Below are 26,767 nucleotides of genomic sequence, written 5' to 3'. Positions count from 1 at the left end.
TTATCTCGTTTCCCTCCTAATTTCCTCGCCGTTGCGGCAGTGTCCTGCACATTTCACGCGCGAGATACGATAAAGGATCCCGAAAACGATTAAGAGCCCGCGAGCGGAGCGAGTTCGGTCGGCGAACGTGGTATAGCGCGTCACAGCGGCCACTTCCGCTTTACGACTGGAAACTTACTTCGTTAGGGGGCCTCGCTGCGGGAACTTAGTTAGAGAACAAGTTCCGGCGCCATTGGCGCATCCGACACCCCTCCAGGGCAACGGATGCGAATGCGAGAGCGCGCGTCTCTTCTCTCCCGAGTCGTACCGCTGCTGTAAGTAATCTTTCACGGAGGTTCGTTGTCCAACTTCCCTTAAGAGCTACGCGGAAGAGCTTCGACCGAACTTACCGGGTAGAAGGAGCAGTCGAACTTTGACTCGAGTTCCCGTTTCACTTTCGCGTGTGTGCAGGAGTTATGTTCGCGAGCGTGGCAGAACTTTTCGCGGATTATTTCTTTCTCGACTGAAAATTTTATTATTTCCTGACGACGAACGAAATTGGAGAAACACTTATTAATGGGAAAATATATCGAAATTATTTAAGACAAATGTGTCGAAGATTATATGTGGAACTAGAAAGTAAATTGTAAAGGCATAAGTATTTAATACGATTTGATACGCTGTTTACAATTGTTTAAATTTATTTGTTAATATCACTATTGCATCAGCAACAAAAATTTTATTTTAATTTTCTTTTTAGAACTGGATACTTTTATTATTTTATTTATCTCATCATCATGAATATTCTACTAAACTTTACGAATAAATGATCAAATAACGCGTTTTTCTCTTTTTAAAAATTTATTTCTTTATTTATCGGCTTCATTAAAAACACGAGAAATAAAATTGGTGAAAATTTTCCGTACGAATTTTTAATATGCTAATCACGAATGTGATTATTTCGGCATTAATCTTTGACCTTCGACGGAACGAAAATATTTTTCTGCCGGGTATCACAGTTTGAGGCAGTTATAATGAATGAGCATGCAGAAACTTCCTCGTTCTTGTCGACGAAGCTCCCAGATAGGGAAATACAAGACACTCGACCGAGATAATAAATCGATCAGATCGCTCCCTCTTCGTGGGGATAAAAGAACAGTGCGCGTGCACGTTTTTGTGTGTGTGCGTGCGGCCACTTCGGAAGTTGCCGCGTTTCTGTTAGGGTAGGAAGAGTTGAGCGAGGTGGAATTGTTTCCAAGTAATTAAACTACCGGGAAACTTTTACCGTTAAAACTTTTTCCCGCTTTGGCGGCGGTATACGAGGTTGTAAGTCGTTTACGTGCGGCAAGAACTTTCAGTCCGGCGGTCAGGTTCAGGTGTGTCTCACCTTTCAAATCCGCCCTTTATCCTGCCACGTGTGACTTATTAGTTCACCTCAAACAAGACGTATTATCTTCGTGCCGCGAGAAATCTCATATATTATAATATAACAATGTATAAGACAAATTTCACCCTTTCAACTTTTTAATTGAAATTTAATAATATCAATCGAATTTAGCATCTTAAATTGAGACAACATTTGACGCGGACTTTTATAATAAACTCGAAACAATCTTATTTTTAATTATTTATTGTATTTCGACGAAATTATTCACAAAGTTATAGTATCATTCTGAATTCTTTCTGCGGTTATAAATTGATCTTAATTTGAACAACAAATCTCTTTTGAGCGATTTTATAGATATTCACGTTCAACTGCAGACTGGCGTGCTTATATGTTTTGTCGAGAAAAGGAGACAATCGGCGATTAAGTGTAAGAGGAAAAGAAAAATATATAAAAGAGGCGAAAAAATGGCGCGAAGGACCAAATTCGTCCGAGGGACAAAGTTGAGCGCGAATGACCCTGAACTATAAATGCGACAGGGTTCTTTCTCCCTCGCTGCATTGCATACCTAACATGCGTACCCTTGCACGAGACGTCGCGTCGGTTTTGCTTTGCTCTCGTTACTCTAGATACCATGAACGAATGCTACTGCACTTTACATTTCGTGAATATTAACCGTCTGTCTACATCCTGGGTCTTTAAATTTTTGTACAAGCGAAATTTTATTTATTGAAATAAAAGAAATCTAGGTTTCTCTATACTGAAATATGTTGTTAAAAACCTACTTAATAATGTAATAGAATATGTTGAAAATTATAATCTTCTTTATTACTTTTTGAAAACTTAGAATAGTAAAAAAAACTTGAACAGAGAGAGTAAAAATGTGATTGCAGATGGAAGATATTAAATATTTATAATGCATTGAAAATAATAGTATAAATTATTTTATAAATTTTATCTCAAAGAAAAATTAATTTTTCAAAATTGTCACTTACGGTTTAAGGGCAGCGGATTTAGAGCAATCAAAATCAGAATGCTCCTTTAATTGGCGAATAACTGAGGAACAAAAAATCGTAGAAACATTTTTTTAAATCAATTTTGTAGGGAAATCTTCAATATTTCATAATAATCGAGAATTTGTTTTGAACACGTGAAAGATCCACAAAGTGAAAGGAAAATTTTTTTCCTAAAACTCACAGAAATTCAATAAATAATGACCTTTCGAAAGTAGAGATTTCTAGCTTTAAAATCCTTTTTTTAAATTTACATTTCGTTTATTTTTAACGAAGATATTGTAAAATAAAAGTCCTTTTAGGTATATGTAACAAGATTTTCCCCAATCCAATATATTGTCGCCTTTTAAAGATCTATAGTCTTTTCTTAGTATTATGTGTGTGCGTATAGAATAGTCTGAAGAAAGTAAATCTTCATTAGTGGATTTTAAAGCTACATTTATATAACTTGGTAAGAAAAGGTCCTGCATCCATGCGGCTGTTTCTGTTTGCTACCGGCAACGTCAACTGTTAAGTATTAACGACTCGCATCAGAGTAACGCGCGGGTACGATCATCAGGGAACATTGGAGAGCGGCCAAGATGAGGCGCCAACATATTCCCGTTCTGTCTAACGGTCCTTGACCAAGTGCGACGCGGCGCTGCATTATACCTTCGGTTTCCCTTCACGCGATCCTCGCCGGAATCTTACCTGAAAGATGCCCGTTCACTGGAAGAGAAATATATGTTATTCCTTTTACTTTGGAGATTAATACTGTTCATCTAAACGCACGAATTGATGTTTGAAATGTCGAGAGAATTTATAGCTGAAGGAATTATGTGAAATAATTAAGAAGTCTATTGCCTTATCTTAATAATCTTAATTGATTTATATTTTAATTTGCATTTATTTTAACTGGCAATGCATTAGCGAAATAGTGCACTATAAATAGCGAATTTGGTTGAGTATATATGTTACCATATATACTGATTTTGTTTGAGTGTAAAAGTGAAATGCAAACATCTCGATTTATAAAATACACATTTTTCTAACAATGCACAATAAAATAAGTGGAAGATTTGGCAGTTTATGCAGCAGTGCGCACTAAGTTGCTTAAACTTATCAGCCAAGGAATTTCGAATGGCTTTTATTCGTAATCTGTTAGGTGTGCATCATTACAGCTGTTTTATCATTTTTAACAGAACTTATATAATAATGATTTTACAACAAAATGTGATCAGCTTTGCAAGCTTTATAATAAATTATTAATTTTGTGTATCGAAATTTTTAAATATCAATATATCTGAATTTGAGGAATCTGTTATTAAAATATTTTCAGATATTTTACTATCCCAAGGGCTTAATGCCTCGAAGCTTAACTTTCTACAAACTGAGCTTATACCCATGTAATACCTAGTTACGAAACAGTTCCGTTTATAAATGATGTTATAACCTACCTGCTGTACGTGTATCGGCCATTGGGAAAGTTCAAATATGAAAACGATTAAGTATAGCGGTAAGACTGGCAGAGTTGTTATATCGAGTAATATCGGAGTTGACGTGTTCATTATTGAGTCAATTTTATCGAATAGATGCTGACGCCGACGTAAAAAGTAATTGCACGCGAGTAATTTTATTGTGCGAGTACACAAACGGTATATTCGCATCTGTCTGTGCCTCAATTTAAATTTTACGACAGTCACCTGCCCATCGTCATTTTATGTGCCGGTTCCGTGATTGTACGGTGAACGCATCGCGATTAATGGCGGACGCGTTCTTAATTAAGGAACTCCTTAATTAATTAGCTGCCGCGCAGCAACTGCTAACGAGTACCCGCGACGCATGATAGAACGATAACAGTCGACACTGCCATGATTTTCCGACCGATAATTTTCAGTTTCGAGAGGTATTTTGATAATTGATTTTGATTTTTTTTTTATATTAAAATCTATACGATTTGAAAGAAACGCATGAAATTATGCAATAGTATTACCAAAAATCTTCAGTCTCTAAAGATGTTACAAGCAAAAAACGACACTACAGATAATATACCAACGTTTTATAATTTTATATATATATATTCTTTTTAGTATTAAATTACGCAATAAATATGTAGATAATAAAAGTTACCTAAAAAGAGATATATAGTTATATACAATATTCCCCCCTAAAATGCATTCTGCTTTGTTACGAAAAATCTGTATTAATATATAAATTGGTATATTGGTAGGTATATAATACAATAATCAAGGGCTTTCATAACATCAACTAATTTTAAGTTTGGTAATGTGTTATTGTGAAGACAAGAGTATTTCGAAAATTCTTTTTTTTTTTAAGTATACCTACTTTATATACTTTTTTGTTCCCAGCGATAAAAAATAATTAGTGAGTAAAAATAGACTTTTTAAGAAATAAAGATAAATATCAAATTTTTTGACTCGAGTAAAATAATTTACTGAATTTAAAAAGAATAAATAAATATTTTTTATGAGAGAGATATTACGCAAGTTTCAGAATTTATCATGGGAAACACAATGCTCATTTCATTTTGCTAATTTAGCTCAAGAACTTCGTAAGAAGATAATACATATGTATAAGATCGTGCAATGTGCATGTTACTGTGGACAAAGTTTTGCTCGAAAATTGCATATCGCATTCGTAGAGAGGATTAAAATTACGATCGAAGATGGGATTTGGTCGACTCGCTTTGAACGAGAGAAAACCTCTCTCTCTCGAAAAAAAAAACGATCTTTCGGAGCAAGCGATCCATAACGTAGGGTCGTAATCCATAAATAAGGATTCGGTGTCTCTCGTTCCCGTGCCGAATGACATCCCCGAATCGAATTATCGTGCGTACGAATAATTCAACGACCGACAGATAATCTCGTTGACCCCGAGACCAATCCCGGTCGTTCATTTCCACGTTATAATTAGTGTGCGACGTGTCCAGACGGACGTCATTTCTCGACTCGATATCGATATTTAACGACGATAACGAACGAAAAGTACGTTTTGCTCACGACGTGCGAGTGTCTCCCCATAAATGCCATATGTTGCGCGAAAATCCTCTATCGATTGTGCTTCTCGGTAAACTTGTTCAGAGTTCGCAGAGAACGATTTTACAATGGATACGAACTGCGGAGGTCGTTGATAGTTATTTGCAGGCACTTTTGTTTATGATGGATGAGAAACTCGCGAGAAATTATGCCATGTGCGCGAACATAGGTATATGCAATTCCGATCTCGAAGAGATAATTTAAACGATAATTTCGGGATGTGAGATACGTTGCATGTTACACGTTTAAGAAAGCTATTATCTAAAATAACGTCTCGTTTAACTTTCGCAAATATAATATTATCATTGTTAAGACAGCTCTTGAATTATGTAGTATTTCCCCTATAATATTTTACACGTCTTTCTATTCCTGGCGATGAAAAACCGGATAATTTATAATAAATGAAAATGATAAGTTTTCGCGCGCGCGCGAATCTGAAATCATGACGTTTTTGCAATATGTTAGTAGTGAGACAAGAGTAAAGCGGGTAAAAACTGATATATTAATAAAACTAACATATTTTTAACAATTATTTTGTACAGTTCTGTAAAAAATTCTATGATATACTCTGGGATGTGAGGACTTTGTGACGAACATAATAAGACTGACGTAATTTTAATTATCTATAATGCTTATAGCAGTCTGCAAAGTTTACGTTGCATATTAACGGTAGAAGTACCAATTTACAAAATACATTGAGTTTGAGATGTACGTTATATTTCCAGTCCTACAAAATAATTATTATTCGCATAATTATGTAGTTCTCTTTGATCGCGTGAAGCTGCCTTTCCATCTCTCGAGCATTTACTTCGTTCGATTTACTCGCGTAATGAAGGCTCCAAGAATAACCAGGAAAAAGTTGGGGAAAATATGCAGATCATAGCGGACATAAGATAATAACGGTTGAGACTGAAATTAAGCTTATACCATCAAATCTAGTCGAATCGTAGTGCCTCTTGCCGCGAGATCGTGCGATCATCCGCGACTTTTTTCATCATTTACAGACTGCTCGATAAAGACTATTCCCTCTAGAGACTATTTCTGTGGCAAATGCGACGGTGTTTTACTTCTGTCAACGAATTTCTATATTATAACTCTGTTTCTTTATTGTTTATTTTTGTTGATTATGTAATAAATTTAATTTTTGAATCTCGAAATCGAAGAGAGAAGAATAGGTATATTCAAAGAAAGGAAGCGCTATTGGCCCGCACTGGAACTTGATGCAAAGTGCCTCGTGAATCGCGTTCACGATGAACATTGCGCGGACATTAAGTGCTCTCGACGCTTCGGTAATAACGTTCTAATTGCCGTTGTATTACTACCATTAACGTGCTTCGCGCCGTCACGCTGTGCGCAACGATTGCATAACGCGTGTCTGACGTAACGGCGTAGTGGTGACGTAACTTAAATGCGAACACGAGCAATGTGCTCGCTCGACCGCGTACTCGTCATCGAGAAAAAAGAAGTGATCGCGAAACAAGGCGAAAATTGACGTTATCCCTCCCTCTTTGAATCCGCATGCATAATATTCTTAAGAGAGTCCCATTATTATGAAATATTATGAATGCACTCTTCAACAAGAAGCCATGTTAAATCGATAACGATGAAATGCAAACTTATGTAACTTATCAGAAATATTCACAGAAGCATTTCGAAAGAAGCGTTTTAAAGCCTAAACACTTTGCTTTCAAATTCCGTCGAGTTCTCCTTAGCTTGAAAATCGCGCCATTTTCAGATCAACCATGCAAAATGGATAAAAAGAGTTCAATTTTAAAATTATGCACGGAGTTACATAAATTAGAAAATTGTTTTAATCTCGAAAAATTGAAATCGTTTTGTCGTACGACTTGAAAAGGACATTACTGAAAAATTATAGCCATCCATTTGCAAGTCATATAAGATTTAGTTTATTAACATTTATGTAGAGACGACAAACCGTATTATGATATTAATTAGTTACAATCTTTGACTATTTATAGCCCGAGAAACTACATGATGATGTAATTAACGTTTTTCAATGCCACATTTTGATTGGCACTCTAATGCGCTAGAAATTATCGAGGCATTCAATTATAGATTTAACAAAGGGATATTAAATATTTCGATACTAATTTTTGTTTCATCGGATCTAATTTCTCGACACATACTGCTTTTACGGGTGTATGCATAAAACTTTCTGACATGTCATGTCGGCTATTGATCGCGTAAATATGACATTTCTGTGTTCCCCTTAACCAGATTTCAAGTTTCAGTGCATTGTTCCAATTGTGTATATCATTTTTATCGATTTATGATCGTATTAATATACAGAGAGAACGATTTTGCTGAAATATCTAAAAATTTAGTTACAAATCTGAAAATAATTTTATTAGTCTATCAAAATATTTGTGTAAAAAACTCAATCATGATAAGTAATGTTACAAAAGATTTTAATATTCTAGCAAATTAGCTTGAACGTTCTACATAATCATTTTGATATTTCAAAATTTATTTTTAGGTCTACATATATCTAGCTAAATTTTTAGATACTTCAGCAAAATCATCCTTTTCATGTATATGAGGTAAAAATGAAGTCAACAAATAAGATAGAATGCGCATCAGCTTCTATATTTAAAAACACAATAGCATATTATACAATAACCGAAAGAGATTCGAAATTTTTCGTTATATGTATTTTTGTAAAATAAAATGATTAAACTTTTATTTATATTAGACACATTAATTATATTTAAAAATTATAAGTAAAATACGTAATAAAATATAGTTTGAATCGCAGTCTGTTTTTAGAGTAAAATTTCGTGCGCTCAGCATTTCGTGAAATTTTTATCCCCTTTGTTATCTCTTATCAAATTGCGCGGGTTCTTTCCCCTTCGTTATTTTTCCTTCCAAAATCGCAGACAGCTTCTCGAGGAGAGAAGAACAGTCCGCTCTTCTTAATCAAGTTCTACGGACGAAGCTTCAACCTCGGTCTTTTTTGTTCGTCTTTACAGCAGGACTGGGAGCTGACTAAGGGCGCAATGCCCTGGGGAAACGCCGTTAGAAGATGGGCCGAGATGCAGGATGGTCAGAGGATTCTGTTGACTACGCCCAGCGTCCTGGTCGGTTTCAGGGTCGAAGTTTATCGGGCGGAAGGCACTACACAGTGGTACACAGCCGTGATCGTCGGTTACAACGAGTCCACTAAAGTGAGTTAACAAGATACTAATAATAAATATTACAGAGTCGTATTATCAGTAGATTAGAACTGTTCTGCGGCAATTCTTGAAGGACTCCTATATATTCTGTGAGTTGCTTGATCTTTATTTGATTCTAAATGTGTCAATTCTTATCAAAATTTAATAAAAGTTATATGTATAATATATATGAATCGATATTTTTGGAAGGCAACGATTTGCATAAATATTGTTTAAGCAGATCGCGGAAATTAGGAAATTCGCCCTTATTTTAATTAATATAGTATCTCTTTTTTAACGTAAAAATTCGGTTTTACTTTAGTCAATTGATATTGAAAGAAACTATACAAAAAAAAGAAAATTAAATTTTTTCAATATTGTACTATAGTTATATATATAGATAGCATTTATTCTTAATCTGAATTAATTCATTGGTTTCAAATTAATGACAAGCCGGTATTTTAAAAAGATATCCAATTAGTGACAATCCTGTAAAATGACATATTTGTTAAATATTAAGCAATTAGAAGCATGTCGTGAACATTTATAAGGCTACTTTTAGTGAAATTTCATGTATCTTCATTGGAAAATTATGGAAGATTAAATATAATTTTATATATGTAATATATAATATAATGTACATGTATGTATATATCTAATAATTTAAATTAAGACGTTCTAAATTTTCTCAAACTCTATAGATAAATTGATTATTTATATGTTTTAACCTTTTCTTTATCATATTTTATTATTATAAACGGATTTTTTAAATTTTTATTTCTTAATATTTATTTTATTAATGTTTTTGAAGTTAATTTCGACATATAATTTTTTCATCACATTTAAGATACGTTATGTTGCGAAGTTATTTGAACTCTGATTTGTCATCATTATTCAGTAAAGATAACACATTTTGAAGTGATTTAAATGAGCTAATTTTCTTTCTTCGGCCGATACTCTTAATATTTTTGTCGTTAAAGGTACTAAGATAGAGAAACGAACGACATACTCGTGTCGTCGCAAAAGTAATCCTACTCGTCTTGTCTCTTGGTGAGAAAGCTTCCGATAATTTATCCTGGCACTGGCGCAGCATTCCTATTGGAAAACTAAATCCTTGAAATAGTCCGCGACGAGAGAATGTTCCGGAAAAGGCGCGGAGATCGAAGGGCGAAGGAACATAAAATATCGGTTAAGTTGTCTGAGGGAGCTTTTGTCGCTCGCGCGCTTTTTCTTTTCAGTTTCTTTATCCCCTTCGTATGTACGTCTGTCTCGAATATTTCTCGGAAGTATCAGCCAATATCAGCAAAATCGAATCGCTTGTCTATATTGAAGTTGATTCGAATATTCCTCGTTCTAACGTTATCTCTCAAAGACTAATGAAATATCGTGAGGCGATGATGAAGAACATGCAAGAGTACAATTGACGTATGGTATTATTTTCCATTTTGTAAAACGAATTAACATAAATGCAAAATTGCGAGCCTTATTTGATCCTTATGTATGTATTGAAGAATAATAAATAATGTGTAGTCTGTTGTTAAAAAAAAATAGAACAATAGTAAAACAAGATGCAAAAAGTAAAAGTTCATTTAGAAGGTTGAGATATCGATATTGATGCTGCTTAGAAACTTAAAACCTCAACTATTATTAGATAAACAGAAACTAGGCCGTAATAATAGATTACAGTATAACAAAAATTTGAAAAAATATGTGTTATAGAAAATGTAGATAAAAAATAAAATCAAGAGACGCGGTAGTGTCTTGCGTCAAGTGAACGCAACTTTTTACTGTTTTTCTGTATTTTAATTCTAAATAAAAGGTAATAAGAGAAAATTTTCCAGCTAAGACTTATTTGCAGACATATCCTTTTTAAGTATTATTATTAACTGCATTACGGTTGTGCATTTTGAGTTACAGTCTCGATCAGAACTTTTATATGATAAAGTCTGAATTTTGTACGAATTTATATAATTTTCTACTTATAAAGTGTCGATACTGTCAATAAGAATGAAATGAAAACAGAATTTGTCGGAAATCGTATCGACAGAGAAATCCGCACATATAGATACTGTATCGCGCTCGCACATCGTCTCGTTTCTTGCTACTCGGTGACTCTGTCTCGCCGCTGGTCAGTTAAGCTGATCAGTTAAGTAGAGGCGTTGATCGTGACGAATCTTAACGAGAAACCAGACCATCGATCGTCCAATCTCTGACTAGCGAATTGGTAGATAAACACTCCGTGGCTAGTCGGACGAGTCACGAAATTTCTTGGAAGAATTGAAATCGATCGACATCCATTATGCAATCAATTTTTCGAAACCGCGAATGAAATCGTTTGTAAAACTCGAGATCGACGAACCTAGAAAATAATTGAGCGTCTCGATTTATGTCGCTGCCATTAGCAAATTATTTATCAGTCGAATTAATAGCAAAGAATGTGAATAGAAAGAAAATTATTAATGGGACAATTAACGTTAAACGCGTTTTATAGATCTGTCCAGGTTTTAATAATACTAATTTCTCATGACTTTTCCCTTCTGATTATTAATTGATTATTCTTTCAGGATTTGACTGTCACCGACGATACAGTCCTTGAAGAACACAACGAGGATCCGACATTAGTACAAATGCGGCTGATTGGCGACGGAGGTGAGAAACATAGCATGAGATAAAATATATACGATATAAAAACCTTATTGGACAGTTCATTTTAAAACTCAACAAATAAGAAATAGGATATACTGATTATAACGGTCGAAGCTGGATCTTAATGTTCTTTAAATATTGTAACTTAATGTAAATTATGTACATACATATTTGTACTTGCATATACATATACCATATTTGTAGTCATTTAAAACTGCGCACTGAAATTTTCCCGGACTTGAAAACACAGTTAAACTACTGAAATAATTTCACAATTACGTTTTCATGCTTAATAGGCGTCTGTTAAAGAGATCTTAATATAATAGAAATCTGAAAATTTTTTAATTTACTTATTGCGAAAAATATTACTTAATTCCGACCGAGATAATACTTTTCGCAATAAGTAAATTAAAAAATTTTCAGATTTCTATTATATTAAGATCTCTTTAACAGACGCCTATTAAGCATGAAAATGTAATTGTGAAAATATTTCAGTAGTTTAGCTGTATTTTCAAGTCCGGGAAGATTTCAGTGCGCAGCTTTAATTACAAATATGATATATATGCAAGTACATATATGTATTATATATAGTAACATTAAGTTTCAGCTTCAACCGTTATGGCCAGTACATCTATTTTTTATTTGTAAAAATATATACGTTTAATTAATAGCACATTAATTAAATTTATATAAAAGAATTTTTTTTCAATAAAGTTTAGTTTTTGTGTAAAAGCAATAATATTAAAACAATTTTATTGTTCATAAATGCTGTTTAACATTATTTAAAAAACTAGAAATGTATTAAATAATTTATTAAATGTTATTTATAATGTCGTTTCTTCCAAGCGCTATTTAATGTTGCCTAACTTGATATTATTGCTATGCGAATATTTTAAAATTTCCCAAATTATGTATATTTAATCAAAATTTTATTAGTAATATTGTTGAATAAGTGGAATAATTGTGAAGCATACTGAAAACGTTTTCGCTTTTTTCCTCTTCTATGCAGTCGTCGAGAGCATCATGAGGGGCGAGGTCGTCGGCATGACACCAAGGAGGTCGAGGTCATCGACTGCTCTGACGCACGCGCTCGTTGTGGTGAGTGAAATCCAATTTCGTTCTATTATTAAACGTTCTGCATAGTTTACGATCAGCGAGTATCGTAAACAGTAGGTGTGTATTGACGCGCCTTTATATTCAGCATATAATACCCTCATGTACATAATGTATTTAAGTCGTTATAACGAAATTGACTTAATCCATGTTTTTCGGGCAACCTACTTTTCATATTATATAAAATTATTTTATGACCGCACATTTGTGCGCTCAATAAATGCATTAATAACTTATAAATTTTTGCAAATTTAATTTTGAGAATGTTTGTTTTATTCTAAGTTCAGTCACATATTTTTTTATACATCAGTAACAGTAAAGAAAAAAAGAAAATCGTGTGTACAATAATATCAAATATAAATATGAAATAAATGTCTTTATATATATAAGATTTAATTTTTTTTGTGTAAAAATAACACGCATTACCATATACTGCATACACAAAAATGGATTTATAACATTTTAAACGTGAAGTATAGTGTTTTTTTCAATTTGTTTAAACGTGTAGTACAATATTATTTTTACATGGAAAACTGAATCATGCATGTATGTAAGGGTATTTATCACACTGTGAAAAGTGCAGTGCGTTTAAAATGTTTACTTTTAAAACATCTCAAAATAAACGTTTAATAATAAAAGATATTTCCATTTTAAACATTTCAGCCTTTTGAATCTAAACACGTAGTGTTTTATTTATTGAAACAGTTTAAAACATTTTAATATCGTAAAATTAAACACTTCTTTTATAAGCGTACATATTCGGATTTGCAATATATGCACGTATGATAATTCACGTGGATAAGTAAAAGAGCACATTTATTTCGAGTTTTGAATCTTTCGAATTTTCCGCTTTAATTTCACTCTCTAAAACGTGCTCTTTCGTAGTTTGAATTAGTACCTAAATGCAAAAAAGAAAAGGAAAAAGTAAAAAGATGGTTTTGCACTAACACATGCACTTTACGACGTCCAGTATTTATGGCGGCGCCGTTGAGCTGGCGCTAATCTAAATTTCTGCAACGCTGCAGTAACTAGTAGACGATGTTTTGCGAGGCATTTATCGGCGAAATGATTCGCGCGAGACCGAGAGTCACGAATTAAGGCGCGATAATCTCGCGGGGAAGCAAACATCTTCCTCGCGCGTGACGATAGCGCTTGCGGCCGTCACATGGTAAACCGTAATTGGAATCGAGTCGATGTGCCATTCCAAAACGAAACCACCGCCGGTAATCGTGCCTTGGTATGCTTTCGCAACGCGTACCTCTCATCGTATACGCTCACGATCACGTTGACGTGTGAATGCACGAGACAAGCATCTTCTGATCGCTCACTCTCGTCGTTCACTCTCGTCAGATTGTGTACACGACGATTCAATTGGTGGGAATAGTAGGGTAGGAGATTTACCGATTTACATCGCGATTTGAGAATGTGGTACACTTTACCTTACCAGACGTTTTCATTAAATTTCTATACGTTCACAATAATTTATCGATATTGTTGGGATGTGTGCTCGCGAAAGTATCAGTATCATTGTTTTGGAACCGTTATCAGCGGTTATTGTGTTATTTAAGCTTATAGATACGCGGCGGTACGGAAAATAGGACATCGATTATCGATTGCGGAGATATCTTAAACGAAAGAGTCTTATTACGTCGTAACAATTGCCCTGATACTTCTATTATAAAATAAAACTGAAATTTCATTTTCAAACATTCCAGAATTGAACTGTATAATGAATTATAAATTATTATAAATATGGAACCAAAAATCGCAAATCGCGTTTGAAAACACATTAAGACTAAAAAATTTCTATTTTAAACAAGTTTATTACATGAAAATATATTTGAGAGACATCGAAACTTTTTAATTTTGTCTCCTTGGAAATCTGTTAAAGGTAGAGAGTTTCATTGTGTTAATAATTAATTTGACACATTAGTAATTAATTAATTTTGATATTGAAATATACAAGGTATAAGGTATCTTTTTAACTTACTTTTAACATAAAATATAAATGATCGTATGAAGGAGAAGGAAAACAACAGAAGTATATTGAAGAAACTGTTGCCGGGGGTCTCGCGTTTAGATTTTCAATATACAAAGCCTACGCGTACCGAGCGTTTCCCTTTAACGCGGGAAATCAATAGAGTCGAGCTTGCAGCACCCTCGGGCTTTCAGGAATCGGGAAGCCCGGAATAGAGTCCGTTGCTACCTTAGCGGCCGACTTCCGTTCGTCGTGTTCGCGAATGCCCCACCTTCCTATTCCTCTCTCTCTCTCTCTCTCTCTCTCTCACTCTTCGTCTCCCTACTTCTCTCTCCCTTTGTCTCTCCTTTCGCTCGATTTTCCGCCGAGACGACAATCGAGGGCATAGTTGTCGTGCTTGCGTGCTCACGCCATGAATTTCTCGTCGTCGTGGGTGAAGCGTACGTCTCCGGATTCTAGATAACGGCAGTGGTCGAAGTAGACGACGGCGATAGAATATCAGGTCGCGCGACAGTGTGCCACGGATACAGTTACGAATATGAAATTTAAACTCGTTTTTGAATCTCTATTCTCGTTGACTAAAATTTTAACCAGCTTCAGGTCTCTTCCGCGATCTTCCACCAATGATATTTTGTGTGCTATATCGGACGCCGCGATTTATTATTCTCCATAAATAACACCTCTCTCGCTACAGAGAGTTAATTAATACGGACAGCGGGTATTTTGCCCTTTTCATAAATGCAAATCAGACGCCGATTCGGCATTGTTCTCCGGGATCAGTGAGTGCTATTCCACGGTTTGTTGTCAAATTTGTCGACATAAATCTCGCGATTTATCGCCCCGACGGTTGGATCTGTTACCTCTGCTACGTACGACGACAGGACGCGACGAGAATAACGGCGATCGTAATTGCATATTCTATCCGGAACCGCGTGCTGCGTTGACATGAAATCGTTATTAACTATCTTGGAGGTTACATATATGTATACACACACATACATCAAATAATTATCGTATATATATGCGCGCGCGCGCGCGCGCGAAATTAAGCAGTGCTGCAAGTATCGTCTTTTTCCGATTTTAACACAGGGTACTCATATATTCGAAAATACATCATTTTACGGTCTCATGCAAAAATAACTGACGCCACTTGAATGTCACATTTGTATTGATTCACTTTCCGATACATTTTAAAAGACACTCTTATCTAACCTAAATACATGCAGATGTCCATTAAACCGAATCTCATTCTGAAGCTTTATTTATTTATTTGGTGCGGAAATATGTATATGTGTATTTATATATGCTGATGAAATAACAAAATAGTAAATGTAATGATCACCCGGTTAGTTCGCGTTGAAAGATAAATGATGAACGGTAAAATCTCTCTTTCGAATTTGCGCCTTATAGAATATAAAGAATGTTTGATAATCCTCGATAACCTTGCTTAAGCGGACTCGATTTAATTTCATGTCGGATATGCTCATTTGTTTCAAGACTTAGTAAAGTGCGATTCGTCGACGAATGGCTTAGTGCATTCCACCATCCGACAAAGGTTGCGAAAGAAAATAATTCCTTGGCTGGTTCCATCTTGCTCTCGTTGCTAGGAGGATAATCGCGGGGCGCGGAGATGGATTTCGCGACGAAAGAAAATGATTTATGAATGTCCCCGGAGACAAGTGGGGAAAAAGAAGGGGAGAAAGGGGCCACGAAAAGCCCCTCTCGTATTAAAGAGAATTGTAAGATCGAAGAGACCGAATTCGGAAAGTTAAGAAGGAGGGGGGGGGGGGGGGGGGGGGGGGGGGGAGGGAATAGCTCGTTCCTCCTCCCTGAAAGACGGCACCTCAAACTCGCGCGAGAATCGGGCGCCAAAACTACGAGAAGAGAATTGCACGTTGAACGATGAAAAGTTCGGGGTTGTCAAAGCGAGGATAGTTCTTTTAAGTTAAGGCAGCCGCCAAGCCTCGAATGGTACAGTTCCCTTGATTACCGTTTCTAATTTTCCACCATTTCCCAGCCATCGCATCGCCCGAGTCCACGGGCTCCAAGGTGCGACCACAAGTTTTGCGCGAATTATTCTGCTCGTTGGCGTAGGAAAATTACCGTCGCAACTCTCGCGATTAGATCTCTCATACTTCTTGCGAGAACGATTTGCTGCGTTAAATCGCACTTTTACAGGTTCCCAGTCAGCAACGAAGCGTTAAAGGTCGCGCATTATCTGAACATTAAGGGTAACCGCTCTCTTTCCCTCTCACGCATAAAATTCGCATACAATTCGCGGCACGATTGAGGTTTGCGCAATCTTAACCGTTCTCGAAAATGAGATTTTAATAACAGCATGTTTACCCGATGTTGCAGTCAATTATTGGAGATTGATGGTATTGGGTTTGTATAATAAATCACCGGAACACTAAGTGATATACGCAATCTTCAACATCATGATTGACGATCTCGATCTTTTTGTGTGAATTAAAAAGCATTATATTTCTATATATCAATTTGTATAAATATTATATATATATATATATATAAATTAAAAGTTTTAACTTTAATTAAATAGTATTTTTTGTGTGCTGAGAGAAGATAATCTCAACGAGCGTAGTGCTTGTATACCAACTTGTGAATTAAAATTGAGGAAACGCCCGTGGCGTTCGTCTATTTTCGCGATGCGTACAGGAACATCGTAAGCTGCATACAAACTTTCGTCTCGCTCGTGGTATAGGATTCGTGAGTCATGCCGAGTACTTTGGTCCGCGAGCGACGCGACGTCGTCGGAAAGTTCGTGACTGGCTTATACGAGTTCGAAAACTCGTGGAAAGGGATTAAACCTTGCGACTACTGGTTCGTAATGGAACTCGCGCGCGAGAGTTCTGTCTGAAGACCGATCATTAGAAGAGCTTACGAGACGAGGTCGCGCCGACGAAGAAACACTCGTCTTTGACACATATCAGTGACTGTGCTTTTCTTGCTTTCGGAAGCTTTCAAATTTTGTTTATAATACGTACTTTTAAATTCCACTGAGCAGAGATATTTGGGATATGTGTGTGTTCGATTTAATAACGATGTAATGAGGATAGAAGATCTTGTGTTGTATATTTGAGGTCTCAGAATCTTTCAATTTAATTTTAGTTTTGTTATAATTAATGTCTCTTCGATGTTGTCGGAGGAAAATTTTTTAAGAGAAATAAACTCAAGATTATACGTCTCAATTATTTCGAATTATTCAGAATTAAATAGTTTGTAATTGAATTTTGGTTTATAATAAAATTCCATAAAAGACGACTTGCGGTTGAATAAGAATAAGGTTTAAATTTGTTTGCTTTGTGCATAAATTACGAAGTCCTTATTTTCGCAAGTGATAACAACTTTTCATCGTACTGGATCACTTTTGTTCTTTTCTTTGTCGACTCCAGTTGTACTTGGAGCGCGTGTCGTGACCCCGATTACTACCGCGCGGCGAGATAAAACCGCGTCAACATCACCGAGGGAAGAGGATCTTCCCATAATTTCTCCTCGACCGTTTCCCTCATTTCTCATTAAACTCGTAGACATCTTTTACGGAGGATGAATACCTAGATCGAGACGTTCAATTACAGTGCCATTCCTGTGCCGCAAAGTGCGCAACAGTGTTCCCGTGGCGCCTGCAACTTTCGTATAAATGATACTCGTCGCCATACTCTTGGACTCTCTCGCAAAAGCGGTTAAATTCTCGAAACAAGTTCCACGAGCGGGCGAAAGTTACGCGCTCTCCAGAAATCCCGCCCTTTCCAAATCCAACCTTCACGACAACTATTTTCAGAGATGTTCCGACGGAATCCTTCTTTTCTTCTCCTCTTATTTGTTAACTGTAGTTTTTATAAGTAAGAAAATAAAATAACAAGAGAACACATACATGTGTGTGCGTGTTTTGAAAGATGGTCCTAAACACAATAATTATTTTTTAAATAAATAATTATTATAATGCACATTGATTATATACGTATAAAATAAATATGTGTGTGTATATATATAAATATTTATAATATAATAAAATTTTTGAAGAGAATAAAAATACAAAAGTTTTAAACAACTATCACACGGTTTTTTTTGTTTTTCCAATTACACAATATTGATCTATTAAAATCGCGAGTGATAAATTCTTTTATTTTAGAATTTGTTAATATGTGTAAGAAATTAATAAAATTTTAAATAAATTACAATATGAAGATTGAGATTGCGAATCACTTTGAGTTTCGAATTAAAGTCTAGCGAAAGATTACTGCAACTGCGCCTGTGATACAGGTAGATTCGATTTAGTCGTACTAATAAATGTCGGGCAAGCACCCCGCTCCGGTTTGAAGCAGTTGGCTGATCGCCAATCTCTCCCTCAAACTCCCTCAAGTTCACCTGGTACGATCGACTCATAAGCTTTCTCTCTCACCTTGTCTGTGTCTCTCTCTCTCTCTCTCTCTCTCTGTATCCATTCGCCGATCTCGTTCCCGCCGTCTCATCTTCTTTTTATGCCTTCCCGGCCCCGGCCGCTTTAAAGGATCGTTTGGCCAATAGGGGTGGTTGGCCGAGTCTGCACGCCAGCCCAAGGGAAACGACTAAACCTTGTGGCATGTTGAGCGGGGACAGAGGGGTGTCAGAGAGGGATAACGAACGAAGGACACGGGTGGGCGAAGAGAAAGACGAAAAGGCCAGAAAGGAGAAACAGGAAGGGTAATGGCACGACGGGGCAGAGTGCGATAGTGAGCCGGTGGTTTGTGAGGGTGAGAGTGATGGCAAGAGAAACACAACGGTGGATTCGGGGGATGGATAGGGTGAATGTGGGAGAAAGGGGAACGGCGTGGCTCAGTGCTGCGAACCCAGAATGGGAATCGGCACTCGAGAATGGTATAAGGGGGTGCGTAACGTGGAAAGTAGGTGGGGCAGGGGGTGGCTGGCTGGCTGGCTGGCTGGCTGGATGGTCGGGGCGGCGGTCGGTAGCTGTATTGATTCTCGGGCAGGTCACGCGGGTGGGGACCATCCACCGGCGCCGTTGGGGTGGTGGCGACGCAAAGGGCGGGGGGCTGAGGGTGAGCAACGCCGGATGGTTGGTGCGAAACACACCCCTACCTGTCTACTCTACCTACCTACCTACCTATCTACCCGGCCGGGCTAACACAAAACATCACCCTGCAAATTGGTTAATTCCGTGCCAAACCTGCAGCGGAAATTCCACAAAGTATGTATCTAGCGGATTCGTGACGCGGTCTACTCCTTTTTTTCTTCTTATCAACGAAGAGTGGAGTGTGGGAATCGGCCACGGTCCCCTGGATCGCCTTCCCTCCTCATTCTTACTCCAGTTTGCCGCGAGGTGAATTCCAGGAAGTCTGCTCTATCGTTCCTCTTCCGCTCGCTATTCTGTTTACATCTTGACATCGCGACAAGGATATATCATATAGACGATGAATTGACATTCAGTCTCGCGAGGAATCGAATTGCGGTCTCGAGTTGGCACATTCTCTTTAACTCAGTTTACGCCGAGCATCGTAATTCTTATTATTAATTCCTGTCCCTAAAATTAAGATACATATATTTCTCGATGTCAATTAAAAAAAAATAGTTTAACTACAATAACATATAATTACACGCTTAAGAAAAATACCATAAATTCCATCTTTTTGAAAGATTAAAAATTTAAGAAAATGAGGTAAAGTTCTTCTCGAATATCGTTTCTTCTATAAACTTGAAATAATAATGATAAAACAGGGAGAGAGAAATTGTCAACGTAATTATGGAATTTTACAAGTTGGATTTATCTCGTGGGATACAATATCAAGTTTGGGGTTAAATCGCTAAGCGTCGAGCGTTAACCCCGTCTGGCACAAAACCTCGAAACCCCAGCGCGGCGAGTATAGATAAATTCATCAGATATCATCGATCGGGATGCGTCTGGTCGCGCTAATACGCGTGTTATCAACGATCAGAGACGGACGTGAACGAGCTGTCGTTCACACGAGCGTTAATTACAGCGTTAATAATCGTCGCGCGAAAAGTGGGTTTCGTGCCGTGTCCTACAAACATGCCACGTAACTTCCGCTAAGCGTCCGTAATATAAGGTAATCCAACTACGGTAAAAACTTTCGCAGAAGTTTAATTGCACGGAGAGTCGAAAGAAGGGGATCCCGTTAAGATTACTGTGTTGAAATCGACGGAGCAAAATAACTGTTATTTTTATCGATTTAATTGCACATCCGTAGCTGACGAGACACGTGGTAAATGTTAAGATCTTGTCTTTTCGTAATTTAATTATTTGAATGAAAGGTCAGTCAAGAAATTATTGCGTTAAGTAGACTAAACAGTTTACGCTTTTATGCTGCGAATTATTGACTATACGACTTCAAACGCATTTTTAAAAGGAAACTTTAAAACTTTTTCTCAGTATTTCGTTGTAAATACATTCAGTTTCTTTTGCTGAAAAAAAAAAAAAAAACCGTTTAATTATTACTTTAGACATTTAATCGGTCTGCGATTGATTCATTTCTGCGCGACGGAGATTTTTATACCAATTGAATTTCCCCGAGGAGCGGCGACAATCATTTATTTCTCGGTTTCTCCACGTGGAAGGGGTTGACCCTGGTGGCGTCTCCTTGAATCCTGCTGGGACGGTGGGGGATGGGGGCTGTTTGTGTCACTTCACCCACGATATTGTTGACACGCGAACAAGAGTATGGTACGCACACATTTCCACATTCTAGACTGTATAGGCATCTATTTGATGCACTGTGTTGTACGTACATATATATGTGTATGTATGAATATACGCGCGTTTATCCCCATTCTGAAGAAGACTTCTGTGGAAGCTGGCTGCGCGTACATACACATACACCCTCGTATCCTCACAGTGTCATACACATGTAGGATCTTGCGCGTCGGTTGGCGCCAGAAGGCCTTCGCCCGTTCCACCTGTTTGTGCGGGAGTTTCCCCGCGAAACTTTCAGTTGCCGAACAACAAAGTTCCCGGCTGGCCGAACTACTGCCGGGAACGGGCGGCGCGCGTTCTCTCTCCGCTCTGCGGATCGATACTTCGTAAGCCGCATAAATAAAGCCACGCCGCGCACGGCTGCCCGGTTCTGCGTGTTGTGTTGCGACTTTGTGCCGGCTTCCCACCTTGATCAACGTTGGTAGTTGAGAGTCCTGCCGTTTGAAGAGAGAGGTCAGTCGTCGAGGACGAAATGCCGATGGTTAGGAGTACGACGGTTACGCCGATTTCGGTGGAAAATTGCCACAGGAATATAATAGCGGTCGGACGTTTTAATGGCGAAATGCAAAAAACGATTGCGGGAGAAATTTTTTATAAATGTGCGGAGAAAGAGAGAGAGAGATGATTGTTATCCTCGCCGTGGGAAATTAAGTAACGATAGTTTTATTGCATTTAATTAGCGACAATGATACATAATAGAAATACACGTTTTCTGCAAAATTTAGATATGTACAGAGATAATATAGAAATGAATAAAATAAATTATATTATCTTTTTTTGTTTTTCTGTAATATTTTGGAGTGCTGCATTAGCATTTAATATTTAAATACAATTATGGTTATTTGAATTATACTTAGAGAATGAGATATTTTAGAATATCTTAATTAAATAGATACTATTTAAATAATCATATTATTTAATCAGAGACAATCTTTTGTCTAAAAGACAAGCAATTACATTTCGTCGCTTGTTCTTTTTATATATCCTGTGTCACACAGTTTGTAAATATATTCAAAAGTATATATAGTATATGTTACATAATTTCTCTCTAAAAGGTCAATGTCCCAGATTTCCATCTTCATGAATTATTTCACGTGTACTGTTGATGTGAAACGCGTTTGTCGATCTACGTACTGAATAGCAGTGGATATGAAAATGTTATATCTAATTTCTCAATAATTTATTATTTGAGAACTTGCTTCCGTCTGGAATCCTGGAGTTCCCAGCGAGTAAGAAAGTTGCAGAAACAATGAGACACGCGGAATCTATACAGCTCGTCTCTCAGACACATATACACGTAGTTTTTCTCTATTTTTTTTTTCTTCAGCTCTTTTTACCCTCTTCTTCTCCGTCCTCGTTCAATATTGATTACCGATAAATTCCACGTAGCTATACTCGACTAAGCGTAAAGGTAGCCATTTCGTTCATGGTTCGCCGATTCACAATAGGTTTCCGCCTAGAATCCTGGCTTGCTTCTGTTCACGTACCCACGGCGCAGAAATTAGTAAATGTACGTAGCAGATTGTCTGGCTGCTAACAGGAAAATGTCCTTTTCCAGCGAAAATCTGCCTCAGGTTTACCTTAAATAAATGCACATCATTTTTATTTATTTTTCGATATGTGCAATGCGCCACGTGATTCTTGTTTGTTAAATTGTTTATGAAATGGGGAATCAATTATTGTTTGACTAAAAATTGTGTGTGTGTATGGACCTTTTTTACAAAATTAAAAAATTCCGCAAGTAAATTAAGAGACACGAGAAAAACGATAGTAAAAAAATTTAACGAACCTCCGCAAACTGCGTATTCCGCGCAAAGTTTTTTGTGGCAGAAAAATTTTATTATCATTCCGGCGCGCAACAAAAAAAAAATACATTCCCAAATTTCGAACCAAATTGCACGGCCAGATCTTGTAACGTCTATATAAATTGCAGTCGCGAGAAACATGAAGCAAGGTTTATACGGCGTCGTATATCGCTCTCGAAAGTTAAAACTTTTCGTGCGCGATCGCGTTATACTCGGGATGTAAAAGGACCGTGATCGGAAGCCGATAATCTGGCAGTCACTTTGAATGCACGTAACGCCAGCTCGACTCCTGATGGCGGTTCTAAAGATTCGTCGGTCGCGTCTCACGGTCGAATAAATCGGAACCGTGTCCGCAATCACTGTGCGAGGGAATGGAGAATGCGGCGGCGCATCGCATTAAGAAACGCGCCGTAAAATTACCAAGTTTTTCTCTCAGCATGCTCGAATAGCCGAATGCCACGCTGCTTGAAATCGATATTTGCTCCGCTTTGCCGAGTCGTGCAACTAAGGAGCTGGGAGCGCAAGTTCTTATTGCCTCGATATAATGCGAACGATGCGCTATATCGCGAAAACCGATCCTGACCTACATCGAAGAGCAGAAGGATGGCATTTAAATTTGTGTCTTGTGTGAGGGAATTTAGTTATTATTTGATCTTATTATTATCTTAATGAAAAATATGTTTTATATGCAGAGGAGGGAAAGAGATTAATACATACATATACCTAATAAATTTATCAAACGTAATAAAAACGTTGGAATTAAAATTTTATCCATATGTATATAGATTTTCGCAGAATTTCCGTATTTATTATTGATGAATTTTATATTGAATCTTATTCAGTTAGACATTTCCTTGATTTCGAAGTCAAATTTAGACTTAAGTACTAGGCTCTTCAGAAAAAAAAAAGAATCTGTGTGCATCCAATTACAGAATTAAATCAATAAAAGCTTTTAATTAAGCGAACTTTACATTTTTAGAAAGTCGGAACAAAATTACCGAGGTTTTATTAATTCTGAATGTAACAGAAAACATTCCGCATATAAATTTACATTTCATTTTAGCACATCGTACATTTAGATATTAATATAACTACTAGCTGTCCTCATTGAATATGATATTTCGTGACAACTGAATTTTTATTATTATACGTTTTTGTTTTCAAATGTCTCTCAGAACTTATAATTCGCAACCTCACGAATATCGCAAGGTATTAACGAGATAAATATAATTTTTAGTTATAACGTCTAATGTGCGTGTGTTTGTACACGTTTATTTCATATATATATATTGGAAGGATAAAAATATATCTTTTTGTTAATGATTTATTGCGTGATTATTAGGCAATATCAAGCTGTAATTCAAAGCCACTATCTGTATGTCACCTGTTGGCACGATAGCATAATTTGGCACAATCTCATTCTATGCGAGGTCGATTTGAAGCGATGTAATATATCTATCCTACTAGCTTTAGATAACACTCGACTGTAGTTTAAATATCCGTATGAAGTGTAGCCTTATCAAGAGTCTCAGTATCAGTACGATGAGTTTAAACTCTGATGATAAAACGCACAAAAATAACGTAATATTGACGCAAATGTGTAATCAAATAATCCGATAACTGTGTTATCGGATTATTGTGGTCAGAGTTTTTTGACGAGTTTAAAGTGGGTCATTCGTTCAGATAAACTTTTCTAATGTTTCAAATATGCAATATATAAGTTGAACTTATTAGTAATGATTAGTTTTGTATAGAAACAATATCTTCGATCCAACATTAAATTCATCTATTTTCTACATAGAATATCGATAAGAGAGAGAGAGAGAGAGAGAGAGAGAGAGAGAGAGGTGATATAACGTAATAAAATTTTAAATAGCGCTCGATACTTTTAAAGTATGAAAAAAGGGTTTATAAAAATTTGTCGAAAGCGTTTGCTTTGCGTTTTCCAAGCACGTGTATCTCGCATCTAATTTTCTCACCGAGTGTTCGATCGTCCTACTGCGCGTACGTTCAGATAAGGGAAACAGTTTTTCCTTTTAAAGAAGCGCGCACGTTACCCGCGCGTGTGCCTGCAATTTATATAATTGAAAATTTCAATAAAATGAGCGCTCGTGCAAGCGAGTAATAGCTTCTCGGAGCGGCGACAGCGTCCTCCAGAGCGACGTGCGACGAATTCCACACCACGACCGCGTAATTCAATTAATTACGATTCTACGATCGCTCGAACGCAACTTCTTGCTCGTGAAAGGGTCGCCCTTCTCTTTCTTTCCACCCGTTTCGTCATTTCGAGCTCCGGCCAAGCGGACTTTTATGGGACTTGATTTGCGTATTCGTATTCGCCGTTTGCGCTTGTGTCGTACCTGACAGCTGCGCGGTATTACGTATGTCGATAAAGTTAGCGTAACTTATCGAAATACATTGACCAGTCGTGCCGTAAAGGTTTATCATGACGCTAAATATAGAGAGAAGATTTATAGAATCATTGTGTGTTTAGTGAAATGATACCGAATTAAAATATCATGCGTTAATATTTTAATTTATTTACTTTCTAAAACTCTTTTGAAATAAATCTCACTCCATGAAGATCGCTAGGATTGAAAATTGAGCCACTTTTTTTCAAGACTTTTTCAAGCTTAATATATTCACTCTTTAGATGAGATTCTACTCCAAAGAATTTAAAGAATAGGAATTAATAAATAGGTAGAATGAAACGAGGAGAAAAATGTTAGAATAACGCGTGTAATGAGAAGAGAAATGAATAATAGATGAGGAAATTCAAAATAAGAAACTTAGAGATAAGAAGAACAGATGTATCAAGTTGGCGTAAGATTCAAGACAGAATTGAAGAAATGCAAATTGACTTTTATGTCGTATAACCGCGGTTGAATAAAATCGAAAGTCACACGTAGTCAGACTCGGTAGATAAAAAGAGCGTGTATAAGAGACGTAGACAGATCTGGGCAAAAAGTTCGACCAGAAGGACGGAGTGAAGAGGAGCAGGAAGGGGTAGCCGTCACTTTATCGCGTATGCATCGTCGTGGCCTGCCGAGTTTGCAACATTATCGTCACTCGCGTGACGCTCCTGGTTTCGAAGGCGGCTGCTCCACTCATAGGATGACGACCGTGCGCACCAGGGCACGGTGCGAGCGAGCGAGGAGAGGAAAATAGGGGTAGTCTAGGGATGCGAAGGGGGGATCGGAGGGATCGACCCTCCATCGTTACTCGTGCGGATAGGAGAGAGCGGGGAAGAATCCGGCGGCGGCGGCGGCGGCGGCGGCGGCGGCGGCGGCGAGCATGCAGTTGACGAGCTGGCGGTTGGGTGGTGGAAGCTGGCGTCGGGGCCGCTGAAGGAGAGGGAACCTCACAGGGTGACGGGCGTGTTGGGGGTCGGGGCGAGCAGGGGGCCAAGCGATTCCGCAAAGCTCGTGCCAGTAGACGGCAGCACTGCGGCCCGGGCGTATCGCAGTTCGCGTCTGATCGTCAGCTACGCGCTTTTGTCTCTACCGCCTGGTCGACCTATCGTCCGTCGTCTCGAGGGTGAAGGTGCCTGCCCGACGATACCCCTTTACTCCCTCTCCACCCCACCCCGCATCGCTGGTGCGTGCGCGCGCGCGCGCACGCTCGCGCACCTACCCCTTCTTCCGTCCCTTTCCGCCAACCGACGAGGTGGTTCTCCTATTGTTGTGGTCTTGACCGGCCCGCGCGCGTCATCGTCGAGGGTATACACTGCGGTCGGGGCCAACTTTTTATCCCGCGTTTCTACCCCCAAAGATTAGCGTGTGCGATTTGCAGTGCAATCGCGAGAGCTATATCGGAAATCGCAAGAATATCGGAGATAGAGAGGGGAGGGAGAGAGAAAGAGAGAGGGAGAAAGAGAGAGAGAGAGAGAGAGAGAGAGAGAGAGAGAGAGAGAG

General features: G+C 37.6%; 1 protein-coding gene across 1 annotated transcript in view; it reads left to right on the top strand.

Annotated features, from left to right (window-relative positions):
* Positions 1–26,767, top strand: part of LOC108777725 (ecdysone-induced protein 74EF) — a 131,720-nt gene that overhangs the window by 5,496 nt on the left and 99,457 nt on the right. The window contains exons 4-6 of the mRNA XM_018544680.1: positions 8,402–8,596; positions 11,149–11,233; positions 12,240–12,328. Of these exons, the coding sequence (XP_018400182.1) occupies positions 8,402–8,596; positions 11,149–11,233; positions 12,240–12,328 (369 nt within the window). The remainder of the gene's footprint in view (positions 1–8,401; positions 8,597–11,148; positions 11,234–12,239; positions 12,329–26,767) is intronic.

This window comes from Cyphomyrmex costatus, unplaced genomic scaffold, assembly GCF_001594065.2.
Source record: "Cyphomyrmex costatus isolate MS0001 unplaced genomic scaffold, Ccosl1.0 scaffold460, whole genome shotgun sequence".
Lineage (NCBI taxonomy): Eukaryota > Metazoa > Arthropoda > Insecta > Hymenoptera > Formicidae > Cyphomyrmex > Cyphomyrmex costatus.
Note: the sequence above shows the minus strand (reverse complement) of the source record. Positions and strands in the feature narration are given on the sequence as shown.